This window comes from Larimichthys crocea, unplaced genomic scaffold, assembly GCF_000972845.2.
Source record: "Larimichthys crocea isolate SSNF unplaced genomic scaffold, L_crocea_2.0 scaffold110, whole genome shotgun sequence".
NCBI classification, from domain to species: Eukaryota; Metazoa; Chordata; class Actinopteri; family Sciaenidae; genus Larimichthys; species Larimichthys crocea.
This window is the reverse complement of record NW_020851508.1, coordinates 123,364-142,311: the sequence shown is the minus strand read 5'-3', so window position 1 is coordinate 142,311 and position 18,948 is coordinate 123,364. Positions and strand designations below refer to the sequence as shown.

The following is an 18,948-nucleotide window of genomic DNA, read 5'->3' as shown; positions in this document are numbered from 1 at the left end:
CGATAACGAACCAAACCTCGCCTCCTCGAATGACGTTCACGGACAAACACAAACTGACAGAGGGATGACGAGACTTTCCTGGAGTCTTCTCCACGTCTGAAGCTTAGTCTTTCTTTCTGCGTCTTTAACTCTTCCTCGGTCACACGGGTAAAAACTCGGGGTTAAAACGTTCACACAGCACCCACGTCCGAGCTCTTCAGGGACTTTGAGGTCAGATTTGAATCGTGTGGTTTTGTATTTTAAAAAACTGGGAGAAACAGGAAGTTTACGCCGACACAGCGGATCCCTCTGGACGTGCCTCGACCGGGTGTCTTGCCTTCAGACGACGATGCAGGACGTCTCGTTACAGACTGATGCATAGATCTTGGCTTGGCGCGTTGAAAGTCGTGTACGAGCTCTTCAGTCCGGCTCAGCTCGGAGCTTTAATGGCGACAAAGAGCTGCTGGATTCACATCGACGAGGCAAACAGAGCTACAGAGGACAGGAAGGAGCGCGTCGCTCCGACATCCACCAGGAGGCAGCAGAAAGGTGAAGAATACAAGCAGGTGAAGGCAGCAGGGGATTGTGGGTATCCCCTCAGAGGGATGAACGCCGCCGAACAAGTCCTCGGGGACGCTTTGTTCCCGGTTCATCAGCATTCGAGCGGCGGGTGGAAGCTGCGTCTGCAGTCGACGGCTTTGGGGCTGGGAGGCTGAGCTCGCTTCTTCCTGAGCTCCTCCCGACCCAGAGTGCCGCTGAGCCGAGTGTACGCCACCTTGTACTTTTTATCAAACGCAGCTGCAAAAGAAGAGAGAGACAGAGAGACACAGAGAGACACAGAGAGACAGAGAGACACAGAGAGACACAGAGACAGAGAGAGACAGAGAGAGACAGAGACAGAGACAGAGAGAGAGAGAGAGAGACAGAGAGAGAGACAGAGAGAGAGACAGAGAGACACAGAGAGAGAGACAGAGAGAGAGACAGAGAGACACAGAGAGACAGAGACAGAGACACAGAGAGACAGAGACAGAGAGAGAGAGAGAGAGACAGAGAGACAGACAGAGAGAGAGAGAGAGAGAGACAGAGAGAGACACAGAGAGACAGAGAGACAGAGAGAGAGACAGACACAGAGAGAGAGACAGAGAGAGAGACAGAGACAGACACAGAGAGACAGAGAGAGAGAGAGGAGTTAATATCAGGTTTATTTCTGCATTCAGTCTGAAACATTTGTGCACCGCAGCTTCAGCCGTGACCACGGATAAAGTCGAAGAAATGTGGCCTGAAATTATGAAAATGCAGAAATGATATTAAAGAATTCCTGGTTTATCTAATCCTGGTTCGTCTAGTCCTGGTTTGTTTAGTCCTGGTTCGTCTAGTCCTGGTTTATCTAGTCCTGGTTCGTCTAGTCCTGGTTCGTCTAGTCCTGGTTTGTTTAATCCTGGTTTGTCTAGTCCTGGTCTGTCTAGTCCTGGTTCGTCTAGTCCTGGTTTGTCTAGTCCTGGTCTGTCTAGTCCTGGTTTGTTTAATCCTGGGTTAACTATTAAAACATGTCATTAAGTGACACTAAACATTCGTAACAGAAAACAGGAAGTGAATCAGACAGGAAACCCTGACATTCAGGAACTTTCCTAACATCAAACATGTTGATGGGAACACGCCGACTGAGAACTGGAGTTGTAACATTTCGTGTCACATCAGATCAACAGAAATGTCTTACCGACGTGATCTTTGCCCATAGCTGCCAGGGTGAGGAAGAGGAACTCTCTGTACAAACTCCTGTCAGAACAAAACATCCAACATGTCATGCTTAGAAACGGCTCAAATCTTTCCTCGTGGATTTAAAGGATTTATTTTTTAGGCTCTCTGTGAGAATCACCACCTCTGAGTCCAGGCCGAGCCCGGCTGCTTGGCCAGCGTGTCGAGGAACAGGGTGACGGCTTTGTGCACCTCGTTCATGCCGACCCACCGCAGCACCTCCTCCAGGAAGGACAGAGTGAACGGGTGGTTGTGCCTCCGCCAGCTGTAGCTCCTCATCGGGACGCCACCTGGTGGAAGGAGCAGCGTCAGTTCAAACACAGTTTGAGTATCAGTGTGTGTGTGTGTGTGTGAGAGAGAGGCGGTGTCTTACTGTGGATCCTCCACAGGATGTAGAGGGGCGGCCACTGGTCCACGTCAGGGGTCAGGGTGTCCCAGAGGAGCCTCACCCTCACCGCCGAGTTCTCAGACTGGGAAACAAACAACAAGTGTGACGAGAGACCAGACCAGGTCTTTGGATCACATGACTTTACTCTCAGCGTCATTCCCACAAATGTTGACAAAAGATGCGACATTGGGTCCTGGCTCATCTGATCCTGGTTCATCTAATCCTGGTTCGTCTAGCCCTGGTTCGTCTAATCCTGGTTCGTCTAATCCTGGTTTGTCTAATCCTGGTTCGTCTAGTCCTGGTTCGTCTAGTCCTGGTTCGTCTAGTCCTGGTTCGTCTAGTCCTGGTTCGTCTAGCCCTGGTTCGTCTAGTCCTGGTTCGTCTAGTCCTGGTTCGTCTAATCCTGGTTCATCTAATCCTGGGTTACCTTGTCCTGGTTTATGTAGTCCTGTTTTTTGTAGTTGTATCTGTTATTTGGGGTGTTAAAATAAAAGTCTTGTTCTGTGTTACCTGTGTGAACTGGCTGACCAGTGGCGATGCTCTGACCAGTTGCAGCAGGTTGTTGGGCAGTCCGAGGCGCTGAAAGTACCAGACCAGGTTCCAGAAGATGATGGAGTGGTTGTCTAGGAACTGAGGCTGAGCCAGCACCGCCTCGCCCTCGTTCTCCAGCAGACTCTCCAGCTCCTTCCTCAGAACCAAAGGGCTCAGGTAGGCCACGGTCACCTGTGGAGCCCCGCCCACTGAGGAACCCTGAGGGAGGGGAGGGGGGTCAGAGACCGTCAGGGGGACGACAGGATGTGAAAGAACAGAAACTTGAACTGGAACAAAACGTGTTACCGTGGTCGCCCTGCTGTTCTCGGAGTAGCTGCTGGTCTCGGAGCTGGAGTCTTCACTCAAACCATTACACTGGTGTCGCAGGGAGGCCTCCTGACCACTGGGGGGCCTGACGGCGCTCTCCACCTCGTCCTCCATGTTCCAGTTGCTGCGCTCCGTGCTGAGAGAAAAGGACAAAGAGGACGACTTAACACGGACGGACGTGAGCTCGATTAATTTAGCTTAGCATCGTCGTCTGGAACAACTCTGGACTGATTCCGAGGGTGACACAAGAGAGGGCACGATGTTTAACCCTGGTTCATCTAACCCTGGTTTATCTAACCCTGGTTCATCTAATCCTGGTTCATCTAACCCTGGTTCATCTAACCCTGGTTCATCTAACCCTGGTTTATCCAGTCCTGGTTTATCCAGTCCTGGTTTATCACAGCCTGTTATAACAGACCTGGTTCTGGTTCTGTACCTGCTGACAGGTCCGAAGTCACATATCTCAGCGTTCAGGAAGGGGACGAAGGAGGCGCAGCAGAACGGGCAGGACGAGTTCAGGTTGGAGTCGTCTGACGTCCAGCCGGCCATGATCTCCTCGTCGTAAACTAACGAGTTACAGCTGCGACACAGAGAGCAGCTGGACATCAACACCTGGACAGACAGAGAGAGGGGGACGGGGTTAACACTGACGGAGACTCAGAGGAGACATCGCTAACGTCTGTAGTCGACCCGTTTACCTCCAGGCCCGTCGCCTCTTGATTGGCGTCCCAGGACCGGCGCAGAGGATAGGCTGGACTGGGCGTGTCCGTCAAGTCGAGGTCACTTCCTACAGACAATGAACTCTGGGAAAGAAGACACGGGTCCAGGTTAGTGAAGAACAAGACTCGTACGATGTTGGACAAAGATGAAGTACTTTGGGAACACAGGTGACTAAACTCAGCGGAGCATCGAACACACGAGTCGACACAGAGCGGGAACTAAAAAACAACCTGCGACCTCCTTCTGCGTCTACGTTAAAGTCCGTGTAAACAGTTTGTCAACCAAAGTTATAAACGCTGACGTTTCAGACTGAAACCTTTTAAACAAACCTCGGAGGTAGCGCTGACCAGCCTCTCTTTGGCTTTCAGCAGCGTTTCAGCCACTTGAGCTTTCCTCGACTGTCTCTGTTCAGACACCCTTCGTCCTATCCCTGCTCCTCCTCCTGGTCGCCGGTCGTCCACGCTGGCGGCTCGTCGAACGGACACTCGGTGTCTGGTCGGAGTGAGGAGCTGCTGGAGTTTTCCTGCCAGACCTCCTCGGCTCGGGGAGGCGACGTTGTTGTAGTTCTCGTCCACGACTTTATTTCTGCCGGCCGTGTCTCGAGTTCCTGCAGGTCTGGAGGTCAGAGATGACGGAAGATCAAACATTAGTTTGGATCCACTAAAGAAACAGTTGAGTTGTTTTCCCACCATGACCAACCTGCCGTCTCTCTCCACCGGCTGGCAGCTGCAGTCTGACTCAGAGTCGGCCGACTCGGCACAGTCTTTGTAGAAGGTGGAGAGGCAGACCTGACTCCTCTGGACCAGAACACCACCAGGGGGCGCCGGAGGCGGTGTGGAGGTGTCTCTGCGTCCTATGGGAGGTTTACGGGAGACGGGGTCGTCGCAGCCGTTGGTCGCTGCGTTACGGAGGGCGGTGTTCTTGCAGAGACGGACCTCTGTGGGACGGGAAGGGACACGACAGGACGTCAGAGAGTTTCGCTCGACAAAGACAAAGACAAAGACAAAGACCATTTGTGTCTTACTGTCGCTCGGCGTCTTCATGCTGCTCAGACTGTTGCTCTTCACCAGCGAACCCGTCAGAGACTCGTGACTGGAGCTTTCAGACAGACCGCTCCAGCTGGACTGACGAATCAGAGTCGAGTGTGGGCGGAGCCTCTGGTCATCCATCATTGCTTCTTTAAAATAAAATTAACCGTTACAGCACGACTCGTTTCTTTTACCAATAAACATTTGAAGAAACAAACTATTTTCTGACCTCCTCGCGATTCCACCGAGCCGCTCTTCTGACGCCGTTTGATTGGCTGTCTGAACTGAGCCACAGCCAATAGGACGTTCCTCAGCTTGGCCCAGCGGAGACGTCCGCCCTGACTGGTGGACGGCCACTTGCTCTCCAGGACTGCCTGAGGACAGAGGACGGCCGATAAAAACCAACACGCACGCAAACATGAAAGTACGGAAGCCCGACAGTGACAAAAGGCAGTGCAGTGAAGAACATCAAAGATCTGTGTCGCAGCACAAACCGGAGATGATCTTTGATACAAGAAGTTACAACAACTGAGAAACACGGTGACCCAAACAGACAGACGGGATCCTGCATTTGATAAGAGCCGTTTATAAAGACAAACAAGCCACCTGTGACCACACCCACCTGTCAATCAAAGCGTCCACGCTCCTAATCCTGCATAACTTGAAGCCTTAATATAATGTGAACAGGTGAGTTGTATATAAATTCACCCTCAGTACAGTTGTCATGAACGGGGAAATTAGCTACAGAGACCAAAACTGTTTTTTGTACCAGGCTGTAAACATGTTTATTTCTGCTGTGAAGTTGGACATTTGGACATGGGGACTTATGGAGACTGACTCACTTCTGGAGCCAGCCTCGGGTGGACGTTAGAGGAACTGCAGGTTTGTGGTACTTCCTGGTGTTGGCTTGGTCCAGGTCAGGGATTGGACAGGATGTGTGTGTGTGTGTGTGTGTGTGTGTTTACCTTGTTGTAGTATCCGTAGGTGATGGTGTTGGGGGTGATCCCAGCCTTCTTCATCTCCAGCAGGACTCGAACAGCGAGGACTGGCTGACCGTACTGACCACAGAGCTGCATCAGGATCCTGTAACACACCTGACACACACACACACACACACACACACACACACACACACACACATCAATAAATTAGGTATTTGTGACTTGTTTACAATCCTTGGTCAGCCTCTGATTGGTCAGTATGAACCAAACCTGCTAACATGTGACTGTTGGACCTGGTCAGACTCTCACCTCGTCCGGCAGCACCACCTTGCGGTTCTCCATGTGTTTGAGGACGTCGTAGGCCGTGTGCAGCGCGCGCACCTTCGCGCTCTCCGCCTTGACGAAGGTGGGCAGGTAGATGAACCAGAGGCCGTAACAGTGACCCAGCAGACACTTGGACCACATGTCCGCCACCGCCGAGTACTTCTGGGCTCGCTTCTGGGCCAACTTGATCTCCTGTGGAGGTGAGAGACGAGTAGAAGTTTTTATTAAACTGTAGAAAAGTGAAGCATCTGTAGGTTTAAAGGATCTCTGAGTTTCAGATCAAACTTTGATCACGTGACCACATTTTTCTGTCAATGTACCTGTTTTGTGCGTCTGGGGGCGGGGCTACTCGGAGCGCTGCCCTTAGCCGGGACCCGGAGCTGATCCTGGGGCCGGTCAAAGAGCTCCAGCCTCAGCGTGGGGAAGGTTTCATAGCTGGACACAAGGAAGGAAACACGTAACGTCAAACACAGACACCTGTTCCTCCTCCGAATAATCTCTCCTTTACAGCATGAAGGAGAAACTACAGCCTCATCCTGAGCTAACAAACACAAAGATTCATATTCTCCTTACCTGTAGAGGGCGGGGCACTCGGACCCGTCCGGTTCTTGAGGTTCTTCAGGAGGCATGATGAAGACCGTGTGTTCCCCGCTGTGAGTCTCATCCAGATCGATCAGCCTCACCTCCTCCGGCTTCTCCACGTCCACCTGGTGACAAACATGACGACAGCTCTCGCCCGTTAACACTCGGTCCTGACCACAGTTTGGATCGCTGCGAGCGACACTCTGAGGGTTCTGACCTTTTGGACGCACTCATCGAAGAACTCGAGGCAGGCGTGTCGGTCGCTCACAAACGAACACTCCTCGATGAACTGAGTGAACATCTGAGTCCTCGTCAGCTGGCTGTAAAACTTCTGCTGCGTCCGATCGCGAGATTTCAGGAAACCTGCAGGAAGAAGAAGAAGAAGATCATCCAGCGATGACCTTCACTGTGGCTGGTCCATATGTTTGAATCCAACAACCGGCGCTCACCCTGCAGGTTGAACAGCGAGCTGCAGTCGGTGGTGGTGTCGGACGGCGCCTGGGTGATGGGCAGCAGGAACGTCCGGTATCCTCGCAGCAGGCAGCTCATGAAGCGAAGGAACGCCTCCTGGATCTCCAACTCCAGCTGCTTCTGACTCCTGTAGATCTGATCGTAGTCCGTCAGCAGGAACTCCAACGTCGCCTCCTCCTGACCAGGAGTGCAAACTGCATCGACGAGGAGAAAACAAGGGTCTGTGAAAGTGCTCAGAGGAAGTTTGATCTGATTTGGTAAGCCCGGTGAGTCGAGCTGGATGGACTCAACGCGGCAGCCCCGACTAAAACACCAGCTGAGCAGACGATAGTCTGTTTGACTCTAAATGAAACATAATTTAACAAACGAACATCAGGCTGTGTGGAAGAAGACCCGAGTCCATAAAACTCCTGAGGAAACTGAGCCAACAAATCAGCTGAGAGCTCGGCTCATTTCTCCACCAGACTCTACACAATCAGGCTCTGATACAGTTTGAGAGATGAAAAAAAGAAAGTTACTTTATTTTGAAAAGTCAGTCATGTGACACTCACTCTTCTCCAGGGTCTTGTGCAGGTTGGTGAGGGTGTTGAACAGAGTCTTGCCGTGCTTCCTGGGTAATGATCGCCATGACAACGGCTTCTTGTCCTCTGACCTGAGACACGCGAGGAGAAATCAAGACACGTCACGTTCACGTTCGATACAGACTCATCTTCAGGGTCGGCACGGCGACGGACTCACTGAAAGATGGTGTTGGTGTCCAGGTCGACACACACCACGTCGGTGGGGGGGTCGTACAGGTCGAAGTAGCTGGAGTGGACGCCCACGATGAACGGCATCGGAGCGAGCAGCACGTCGGCCATCTGCAGCGGACACAGAGGGATGTACGGACAGAGCCAGCGCAGAGGGAAACTCATCTGTTAGACAGAGAGAGAGACATTATTATTCCAATTATTACTGTACAGACCTCATTCTATACCGCCACTGTCAACGTGAGTGTGTGCGAGTCTTACGGAGACGAGCGCCTCGCTGACGGAGGTCAGGACGTCGGGCCGGAGCGAGTGCAGCAGCAGTTTGTGTTCGGTGAGGACGGCGAGCAGCAGCGTGCAGGCGTTCTCCGGGCCGAGGTTCTGCAGCAGCTTCAGGAAGCTCGCACCGCTGTCACACACAAACGTGAACACCAACAGGTTCATCAACAGGTCATCATTTATTTCAAACATCGTTTCTGCTCAACAGTGAACTGACCTGAGTGGGAGTGGAGAGGAGACCGGCTGGCAGAGCAGCAGGTTGTCGTACGGAGAGAGCTGCGAGAGACAGTCGACGTTACATACGATGTACATAACACACACGGAGGGTTGATATTTAGTTTTTCAGGGTCATTCACAACACAAGGGGATTTCAGTTTTCACAGGTTTGGCAATCGTTGATTCAGTTATGAGATTTTACTCTCCAACTTTATTCTTAAAAGAAACAAACGTGTCCTGAGGAAGAACACCACGAGCTGTCAGACAGTTTCAATAATCAATGAATCTGATCATCTGACTGAAGCCGACTGTTGTTTCAGTCGTTGTAAAGTTGGTGAGTAAATTGTCGTCGTCACTGAACAACGACCGAAATTTCTTTAAAAGTCATTAAATTAATTTAATCTGTCAAACATTCAGAGGAACACAAAATTAACTCATGCGGGTGTCATCATCTGAACCCGATGAAGATCGTCACCGACTCATTTCTCATTCAAAGAATTACGTCAAGAAATTTGCCCGTTAATTGGAAACGATTAACGAATAAATTAACTACTTCTGATCGGGCACCTTTACCCAGCTGAGGTTGCGACCGGATCAGCACCAACATCCTGTTGAAGGAGGAAGTGAAGGATTAATGTCTCTCTGATCCAGTTTTAAACCAAAAAATATATTTTTAAAACTTTCTGTCATTCTCACTGCTGCCTACAAACTGCTACCTAATACTGTCTACTAATACGTGGTTTAATCTCGTCACACTTCACAGTTACACCTCCGAGCAGACTAACATGGTGTGAGGAGTTCCTCAGGGCTCAATCCTCGGTCCCCTTTTATTTGCTTCCGTGATGCCATTAAACCAAATAAGAGACAATAAAACTGAATCAAAAGTTTAGAACAGATGTAGTTTTAGAATTATACAATATTTTTGTTTTTTAACGTTCCGCACAGAATCTTATCGACCCTCATTTACTAACTAACTAACTGAGCCCTTTCTAAAAACTAAACTTCACATCTGTGACGTGTTTCTAAAGATTTACGTCTTCAGCATGAACCAGTGAGCTGAGAGCCACAGACAGGAAGTCCGAATGTGGAGAAACACACGTCGTGTTTCCATCCAAATGTGTCACAAAATCTGAAGAGTCTCAAAAATCCTTTAAAGAAAACATGAACGCTCATTTCCATGCAGTAACATTATGTTGAATATTAGCAGTCGATTTACAAGAGGAACAGTAGGTGGCGCCAATTCTCCGGTCAGAAAACCAGAAGAAGACGACGTCATTAAAAGAAGCTCAAGGTGTGAAATAAACAGGAAACAGGAAGTAAATCAGACATTTGTGTTTGTTTCAGATCCGTGTGGACGGAAACATCCGAGCAGTCATGTGACTTCAACGCTCGCTACGTCACAACTGTGTGAAAAACCTGAAAAACCACCTGGAGAGAGCCGAAGCGATGCCGTCAAACTTTTCTAATGCAACGCTACAAAATTAATCCAAATACGTTGACGGACACGCGGCTGCTGTTGGTTTCAGCCTTCAAGTCAGAAAAATGCAAATATACAAAAACACACCAGCTTTAAGATATGCTGTAAAGAGAAGAACATCTAACCTTTGACCTCGAAATCAAACCTCTTTTTCTCTCTGTGTGACGTTTTTCGTCTGCAGGTTCATGTTATCAATCCAATATATTACTTTTAAAGCCGTGATCACATTGCATGTTGCAGGATCGAGTCCCAGTCTGTACCTGAACGAGGATGCGAGGCCTCTGTGGGGAGGGAAACGGGACGTTGTGCATGAAGCTGGAGATGTGTCTGCAGGGAGAGAAAACACATCGATCAGACTGCAGCAGAGCCGATCAAGGCCAAAAACAGAAGAAGAACTTATATGGTGCGCTGACTTTTCGAGCGGCAGGACGTGAGGTCCGGAGATGGAGTATCTGTAGACGAAGGTGAGGAACTTCTGGAAGACGTTGAAGAAGGGCCAGTGAGAGAGGACGCAGATGCTCTTCTTCACCTGCAGGCTGCGGTTGGTGATCGGCCGCCGGTCGACCACGCTGAGCAGCCCGAGCCTCACGCTCTGCCGCTCCGACAGCAGCTCCCGGGAGAACGACTCGTAGAATTGGATGGCGGCTCCGTAAACCTGCAGGGAGAGCAGGAGGCTAACTTATCAAGCAAACACGTCCATCAAAGGCAATCACATGCTGCGTTCATGTGGGCATGATGCTGCTCCTCCAACCTTGTCCCCGGAGGCGGAGGTGAGAACGAAGGTGGAGAAGACGGGCAGCTGGTACTTGGTGTTCAGCGGCCAGCTCTCCACGGTGACGCCCATCGGCAGACAGAAGACCGGAACCGACTCCGGCAGAGGAAACGCCTCCAGGTCCTCCTCTGGGTACCGGCTGATCAGATCTGCAGCACACAGCAGTACATCTGTTTACCTGAACATTCATTTTTTATGTGCAGTCAAGAGGAACCATTAAAAAAAGACAAATCCAAAATTATTGACACCCTAACTTAATATTTGGTAGCACGATAAATAAATAACTGAACTCGGTCGCTTCCTGAAACCATCAGTGAGTTCCAGCCCAGTCCAGGTCTTTCAGATTCGATGGGTTCTTGGATGGATGGGTGGATATAGATTTGGACTCACTGCTAGTCACTTCAGAACTCTCCAGCTCGGCTTTATGATTTATGGTTCAGTCAAGTACAGCTAGCACCTGTGAAGTGCTACAGGTGAGTGAGAGAGTTGGTGAGTGCTTGAAATACAATTATTTCTCAGGATTCTGAAATTAATTTAACTTCGTCCGGTCCATTTTTGGAGTTTTGTGTGGAAGATTGTAGATTTGGCTGCTGTAGTTTTTTTGTACCGACTCGATGCAAACACAAGAAATAAACATGAAAATACTAAAACATCTGTATTGTAAACAGTTTTAGGGCAACATAGTTCATTACGTGACAGAAATGCAGGGAAATATTTGAATTATGAATCCTTTAGCTTGCTTCTGTACTGTTGTAAGACACATCATATTTTCAGTAGGTAGCTTTGTCCAGGCTGTGGGAGCTCCGGGAACATCCCAGTTAGGTGACATGTAGCAGAGCGACAGATACTCACTGGCTTTGTAGACCAAGGCGTTGGCTTTGGCCACAGCTCTCTTGTAGCACACATACAGAGCTGGACCCCACTGGAGACAAACAAACACACATCATCCATGAACTCAAAAAACTCAAGTATACTTCATTAAAATTCATTCTTTGATCGAAACAGGGGGCCATAATCTGATAGAGGATACTACTGAATCGAAAGTTTAAATTTTTGTGTTCCTGGTTTCTTTCTTATATTTTACCCTTTATTCAGAGTTTCTGCGCTGTTACCCCACATCATGGTACGTTTGCCCCGCCCGGTGCTCACCATGCCGGTGTTGAGGTTCTTGTCGACCCGGCAGAAGGTGTGCGGGGCGACCTCTCCTTTGCTGGGCAGCAGCAGGGCGATGTCGGTGACACCCAGCGTGTGGAGGCCCTGAGAGTCCAGAGCCCGCCGGTACGTCAGGAACACCCGGTGAGCCGTCGGAGCGCCACCGGCGCTCAGGCTGGCCGAGCGGCTGTAGGGCGTCGTCTCGATGACGTACCAGCCCTGCTTCAGCTGCTCCTTCCCTTCATACAGAACCCTGCGGGGAGAGAGAGACACCATCGATACATGAAGTCAGCGTCTTAGCTGAGTGTGTTAGCATGGAGTCAGTCTCCATAAGTCCCCATGTCCAAATGTCCAACAGCAGAAATAAACATGTTTACAGCCTGGTACAGAGAGACTACGTCCAGGTTTTAGACAGTGTGCAGGGATGTCACGGAGACTACGTCCAGGTTTTAGACAGTCTGCGGGGACGTCACAGAGACTACGTCCAGGTTTTAGACAGTCTGTGGTTCTTTACTCATGACAGGAACAAAAAGATGTAATCTGATTATTTAGAGGATTAGCTTCGTTAAGTGTAATCCACAGTAATTTAACGGTGGAGCGTGACAGAAACAGAGACGATTTTCAGTCCAGAGCACGACACAGCCGGCCCGTCGCTGCATTACATCATCTCTGGATTACATAAGATGGAACATGAACTAAATCTGAAGCAGAGCTTTGTGTACGAGTCCACGTGTTTATTATTCATTAGACTCAGTGAATGAGGCACGCAGCTCACAGTTCTTCATGTCAGCTTCACTGTCAGACTGCATGTGTAAAAATATATAGAAGCATGTTGCTGTGTCATTTCACTCACGTTACTCCATCAATCAAAGGTCAAACTGTAACTGTCCGGCGGATGGATCGATGCTCTGTATCCGTTCATCAGCAGCTGAAGAAGAAGACTGCTGTGTCGTCACAACTCGACCTGCGATGCTGACTGACTCTTCAAAACTCAACAACAAAGCTCACTTTTCTTTCTGGCTGCAGCTTCTGTGACTGCAGAGGATTTATGGTTTTTAAATTCTGCTTCGCTCGGTTTGTTTTACTCCATGAAGCACAAACTGCGTCACTTTTTCCTCTTCTTGGACATTTTGGGATTATTGGTAGATACTTAGTGTCTTAATTAAACACTGATGTGTAAACACTGCAATCTAGTGTCAGGAGGCATTGTGGGAGATGTAGTCCTTAACTAAGCGCTTGCGGGCACACGCGTGTCATGTTTCCTGCAGAAGGAGTTTAATCTCACTGAGGACAAAGTGTCGACATCTGCAGCCACGAGTGACTTTGGAGCCAGCGAGCTCGGATTATTCTCGGAGCACCACATCATCATTACAACATTGGCCAAAGTTAAAGTGAGCGAGCGATGCTGAGGCTCTAGTGCCTGTCACTTCAGTCCTGACGACAGTTTGCAGCTCATTTCATCGTCTGTTCACGTGAAATGAAAACAAAGCTGCGACAAGCAGTCAGAAAAATAATCAGCAACAACACTGAAGTCATCATTTGATGCTTTTACCTCTTTAAATTTAAATATTCTTCAACATTAAAATAAATTAAATAACCCTCCCGTTGTGTGGGCTGTGTACTGATCAGACTCACCCGAGGTCCAGGATGGGCGGCTTGTCTCGCCCTCGGCGGTAGCACAGGTAAAGGTGCGGGTTGTTGATGAGGCCGGCGCTCAGCTCGGCTGAGTGTCCGCCCAGCGTCCTCTCGATGCAGGTGAAGCCCTCCGGCACTTCCTCCCCGAGCCCCCGGGCAATCACCGCCAGGTCCGTCACCGACTCCACCGCTCGGCCCGATGAAGATGACGAGGAGGGTGTCGAGGAGGAGTTGGCGGAGGTCCTGCCATCCTCATCCAGGGGCCTCCAGGGTCCTGCAGGGTCGAGACCCGCCACTACAAAGTAGTCCACCAGCTGGGGACATTTCTCCTCTGTCATGCCGTCTGTCTGCCCTCCACTGCAGAGACACAGAGAGTCAGGTTATTATCTGAAGGTCACATGGAGAGAAACAGGTCAGCGACATTTTCAAACATTCAGGCCACTGAACACTGTTCATACTGATTATTCTGACGTATTGCAAGAAGTTCAGCACGCCACTCCTCCCACAGTTTTGGTCGCACAAACACTAAAAAGACATCAAAACGACCGGCTCGGCCGGGAATGGTGTACTGTGACTTTTCTAAATGTTTCACCAAACGGTTTTACCAAAAATCACCAAAAACCACACCAACATTTACAATGGGTGTGTATTGGTAGAATGTTCCAGAGCTATGGTGGAGAGGGAGAGAAACATTTGTCCAAAAATACATTTGCAAACGGCTCTCGTGGCCACAAATGTCACTCTACAGAAATAATTTCTACATAGAAACGTAGGAAAATTCGTGGGCTACGCAGCGATATCACTGCTGAAGCTGTCAGACTTATAGTTTTGGCGGGAGACGCACTGATGCTCCAGGATCACCCACCGACAGCCCCATCTACTCCCATGTAAACTGGAGAGGAGAAATTTCCCAAAGGAGCACGGGGCACCTGTTCTTTCTCTCTCTCCCCAGGTCACATTTTTTAACTTCACACACTGAAATTCAGCATTCACATGGTCGACAAGATGAGGATGCTCACGGTCATTTGGGCTTTTTGATACCACCTACCGTTTGGCATTAGTGTCCACTAGTTGGAGGGGCTTCATTTAGAGATTTTCTGTGTCTCTCAGCAGTCACTCACACACAGACAGAGCACAGCTGCAGTTAATTGCTCTGACCTGCAGCTGACCCTGGTTGCTCGGCAACCTCAAGCTGCCTTTGACTGACTTTAAGTCTCTGTGCTGCAGCAGTGTCAGTAATAATGTCTGTCAGACACACTCTACATTTATTTACAAAGTTTATAGTTTCTGTTGACCCTCAACGACATGCTTCCATATTTCTGTGTGTTTATTTACTAAATCAAATATGTGGTTTAACGAACGTGCAGAGGACACGCTGTGTTATAAAAATAGGCCGTGCAGTGACGCTGCGACATGTTGAAAGAACTCTTATGTAACTGTAAATGTCCCTCCATCCGACTTACTGCCTGCCTCCATCAGAAAACTGTACAGAGACTGGAGGGTGGAGAAGCCTTCACACAACGTCTGATATACATCTACACATTGTTTATATACACTACATTACATGAGAGGGCTGCGAGTTGGATCAGGCTCAATGTCTGCCCGGACAGGAGACTTTACATGGACGTCCTTCATGTATTAACAGCTTCTGTCTTCATCCACTAATCCCTACAGAGCGCCTCCGTGTCATGTTACAGATGTATGATGGGTAAATCCCTGCAGCTCACACACATTCACCAGGCTGAAAAAAAAAATCAGTATTACAACCGCAGAGATACTGCTCGACCTTTTTTATACACCGCTTTGGATAAAAGCTAAATGACTAAATGTAAATCAAATAAAGTCGGACAGATTAAATGTTCACTGTCCGTCATCACTCGGTGAAAGTGAGAGAGACACGTACGAAAGGAAGTGGAAGGAATCAACGCGGGGGTCACAGGTCAGCTGGCTAACAGGAAGAAGATTAGCAGCCTGTTTCCTGTTCATCAATGACTTCCTGGTAACACGGCAACGCATTTGACAACACGGCAACTCCCTGAAGTGTTAACTGTTTAACGACATAAATCTGCTGAACCTGTCCATCTGCAACAGATCTTTACATGTACAATCATTTACTGTGAATCAGGCAGTGAATTCTCAGTATTTTCTGTCATCAATGGTCGAGAGTCCAAACAGAACCTCTGAACCAGCAGTGTCCAGTCTAACAGCGAACACAGCGACAGAACCTCTGAACCGGCAGTGTCCAGTCTAACAGTGAACACGGCGACAGAACCTCTGAACCGGCAGTGTCCAGTCTAACAGTGAACACAGCGACAGAACCTCTGAACCGGCAGTGTCCAGTCTAACAGTGAACACAGCAGTCGGGTTTGGATCCTGGCGTCCCGGGCTGAGTCAGTTCAGTTAGCTACACAGCTGACTGAGCTAACCACAGTTAACGCTTCACTCCTGATCAATGTTTCCATCATAAAGTCTGTAAATCACCTCAGTGCTGTCACGTTATTCCCTGTTGGTCTCAGAGGCTGTGCTCCAACCCAGTCCGGCTGCTGTTCTGCCTGGTTCTGTTAGCATGCTAATGGCAGATTCAGTTAGCAGCAGCTTTATGCTAAAGCTACGTGTCCATCATAAAGTGTGTAAATCACAGAGAGTTGAAGCTGAGCAGCCGGACACAGACTCGTACAATGATGAATTCATTCTGATTGAGACGCTCAGTTCTGCTGACGCTCTCGTCCAGAGTGACTAAGGACGGATCCTTCGTGAGTCGACTGAAGATAAGAAGGTGAAAGGTCAGCGTGAAGACAGCCGCTCGTCCGTCCTCTGTCACCAACGCTCACTCCATGCTCCAGTCTGCAGAAATGTAAAAACTATTTCAGCTGAAACAGCTGATTTCATCACAATCACTTCCCCTTTCAAAGGCCGGTGTGCAATAATGGAAACCTCGCACATGAACACACACACACACACACACACACACACACACACAGCTTTAAATACATACTGGAAAGCCCAGAGAAGTGCAGCAGATTTCCTCACTGACAGAGTTCACTTCAGTTTACACTGCGTCAGTGCAACCAGCCAGCGGCTGATGGCCCGGGTTAGATTCAGTCTGCAGACTTTAGAGTCGTTTTTATCAGCGAGTTTGTGAGTTCACGTCTTTAATGAACAGTTAGTTGTTTATGCTGCTGTTCAACATTCAAGAACACGTTTGTTACAGTCGGTCTGTTCAGCCCAATCAGATCCCCTGATGCAGAAAGACGGAGGTCTGCAGCTCAGAGCGTTGATTAACGGAGACTCACCTGCTCATCACTACACCTCCGTTTCCTCAGACTTCTTTGTGAAGATGTCACGCAGCGTTATTTGAACTGAACCAACATCTTCGTCTTCATCGTGAACAAAAGGTCGTCAACAAACCTTTTAACGACGACGAGCGTTCAGAACAAATCGATGGTTACTTTCATGACGATGATAGTTTCTGTCTTCACACGCCGACAGGAAATCCTCAAATCTGAGAAGCAGAAACTTTCTCCACTAAAAAGATTTCAAACATCTCAAATGATTCAATTCAGCACTACGAGAAACAGAACATAAAGTCAGAGATGCACCTCAAGTGCTGAACTCTTTTCTCCTCCATCCAGATGTTTTTTTTGAGGAAACAGAAACTCAGAGCTCGTCACATTTTACCGCCCATCTAACGTCGACATCATCACAGCAAACTGATGTGATGTAACGTCAGAGTCTCCGTGGTTTGGAGGGTTGTTCTTCCACCATTTGGTATACGTCATACTGAACTTCAGCTCGTCTTTGTAGTGTGTGACACATCTGACAGTCACACTGAGAAGTGACTCTACAGATGCTGGTCTGCTCACAGACAACATGACAACCATTGTCATCAATGAAAACAAAGAATGTTTGACGCGGTGGCTGTCGGAGGTATCAGTTAACCTGAACCGACCCACAAACCTCCGACTCTTCATTTTATGATATTAACAACAGTAAAAAGTCAAATCAAGAGACTCGTGATAAATACGTCCAACATAGCAGCACACTGAATATTATATTGATATCAAACTTTGCCACCAACATTAGCTGCAATAACCGACTTGGTGAGTCTCCAGGAGCAGAGAAAGTCTTAATACATTCAAGGTCTCCAGAGGATGAACCCGGATGACTTTGGTGACTCCAGAGCCATCATCAGGTCCAAAGTTTAATGTTTGATTTAAAAAAATACCTGTAAATCTAAAAACACTAAACATTTGGACTCGTTCTGACGTGTGCTGTGTTTACTGTCACTCTTTATCGGAGGGACAAAGACAAATATTATAATGTGGTTTGATGACAAACTTCTGTTTTCTACGGTACGTTTTCAGTAGCTTAATACCAGACCACATACACACCATCCATGTACAGAGGAACAGAGTTTAAATGCCAAACATTTCCATGTTAACAGCTGCATCAACATCAGCGTCTTCCAGCAGGAAGCTCGGCCACGTTGGAGGTAGTTTGGTCAACTTAAACGACACCTGAAGTCAAAGCAGAAGCACTAAAATAGTTTCAAACTGCTCACTCGGGTTGTCGTAAAGAGGAAGCGAGAAAGCCTGAGAGGAAGTCTTTCTCAACTCTGTCAAATTAAGTGAGCGAAAAACAGCTGCTGAAACCTGCACAGCTCCATCCACCATCCACCTTTCTGCTGGTAACACCGGACATGTCGCGTTAACCGAGTGGAAACCGGGTCACAGACTTTCCAGGTGCAGCCTGATTAAGAAATGTGGCTGCTGCTGCGAGTCAGGCCACAAACACAGAAACCAGACAGAGTAGATCTGCACTATTCAAGAGCCAACACTCGGAGCGAGCAAGCAACTCCAACAATCTTCAACTTGTTTGCAACATTAATTACCACTGCGGTCGTACCTGTGTGTGCAGGTGCAACAATTAATAAAATGCACACCTGTATTAACGAGCTGTGCACAATCCACAAACATACACATGCTACACGTGGACATGGTGACTCGCTCCACCTTAGCTCCATTCTTTAGTCAGTAAACACCGCCTCACAGCATCACCACCTCCACCTGTAAACCTACAAACATCTCAGCAGATTGTCAACCCAGCTAAAGTCTAAATGCACAGTTAGTGTCAGACCTTCAAAGCTTCCAGCATCAAACCCAGAGCGAGATGGAACGGTGCCTTTCTTACTCACACACAGTCGCTACGACTTCCAGCTGAATTGTGTTATTGGGATGTTTTACGCGTGAACAGGAGAAAGACGAGACGAGGAGCTCGCACCTGACAGGAGCAGCTCCTGCTGCATGGACAGTGTTTGGATACGATGCTGCTGCAGAGGCTCAGACGTCGCTGACCTCTTTTACCACCCACACAAGAATCATGTCAAACCTCCAAAACAAACCGTCAGACGACGTGAGTGCAAAGACTGCAGACCGCCACGAGAATCATGTCTGCAGCTCATCACATCAACAACAGCAGATGGATGATGGCCGCTGTGACAGTGAAGCATCGAGCATGTGCCGCGACCGCCGGAGCTACTTGTGGCCGGTCGATAATATACAGCGGTCTTATGTTCGATGGCTCAATCTGCACAGAGAATAGCAGAAAATAGCATGAAAATTATTA

The 18,948-nt window shown here is 48.7% G+C and overlaps 1 protein-coding gene across 4 annotated transcripts in view; it reads right to left on the bottom strand.

The window, feature by feature from the left end:
• Positions 1–242: 242 nt before the first annotated feature.
• Positions 243–18,948, bottom strand: part of dennd4b (DENN/MADD domain containing 4B) — a 28,257-nt gene continuing 9,551 nt past the window's right edge. Inside the window, exons 1-29 of one of the 4 annotated variants that reach the window (XM_010749376.3) lie at positions 16,617–16,966; positions 13,324–13,680; positions 11,686–11,941; positions 11,389–11,458; positions 10,516–10,685; positions 10,178–10,419; positions 10,025–10,091; positions 8,289–8,347; positions 8,057–8,201; positions 7,785–7,960; positions 7,598–7,698; positions 7,025–7,240; positions 6,793–6,938; positions 6,567–6,700; positions 6,314–6,428; positions 5,979–6,185; positions 5,694–5,822; positions 4,958–5,102; positions 4,725–4,877; positions 4,400–4,637; positions 4,030–4,315; positions 3,679–3,783; positions 3,417–3,592; positions 2,960–3,116; positions 2,633–2,872; positions 2,108–2,204; positions 1,859–2,024; positions 1,697–1,755; positions 243–777 (exon numbers count right to left, since the gene is read on the bottom strand). In XM_010749376.3, coding sequence (XP_010747678.2) covers positions 632–777; positions 1,697–1,755; positions 1,859–2,024; positions 2,108–2,204; positions 2,633–2,872; positions 2,960–3,116; positions 3,417–3,592; positions 3,679–3,783; positions 4,030–4,315; positions 4,400–4,637; positions 4,725–4,877; positions 4,958–5,102; positions 5,694–5,822; positions 5,979–6,185; positions 6,314–6,428; positions 6,567–6,700; positions 6,793–6,938; positions 7,025–7,240; positions 7,598–7,698; positions 7,785–7,960; positions 8,057–8,201; positions 8,289–8,347; positions 10,025–10,091; positions 10,178–10,419; positions 10,516–10,685; positions 11,389–11,458; positions 11,686–11,941; positions 13,324–13,680; positions 16,617–16,624 — 4,566 coding nt within the window. In that variant the 5' untranslated portion in view covers positions 16,625–16,966 and the 3' untranslated portion in view covers positions 243–631. Of the gene's footprint in view, positions 778–1,696; positions 1,756–1,858; positions 2,025–2,107; positions 2,205–2,632; positions 2,873–2,959; positions 3,117–3,416; positions 3,593–3,678; positions 3,784–4,029; positions 4,316–4,399; positions 4,638–4,724; positions 4,878–4,957; positions 5,103–5,693; positions 5,823–5,978; positions 6,186–6,313; positions 6,429–6,566; positions 6,701–6,792; positions 6,939–7,024; positions 7,241–7,597; positions 7,699–7,784; positions 7,961–8,056; positions 8,202–8,288; positions 8,348–10,024; positions 10,092–10,177; positions 10,420–10,515; positions 10,686–11,388; positions 11,459–11,685; positions 11,942–13,323; positions 13,681–14,887; positions 15,034–16,616; positions 16,967–18,948 lie in introns of those variants that run through there. The other 3 variants (XM_019274142.2, XM_019274126.2, XM_010749377.3) reach the window with 3 other exon arrangements.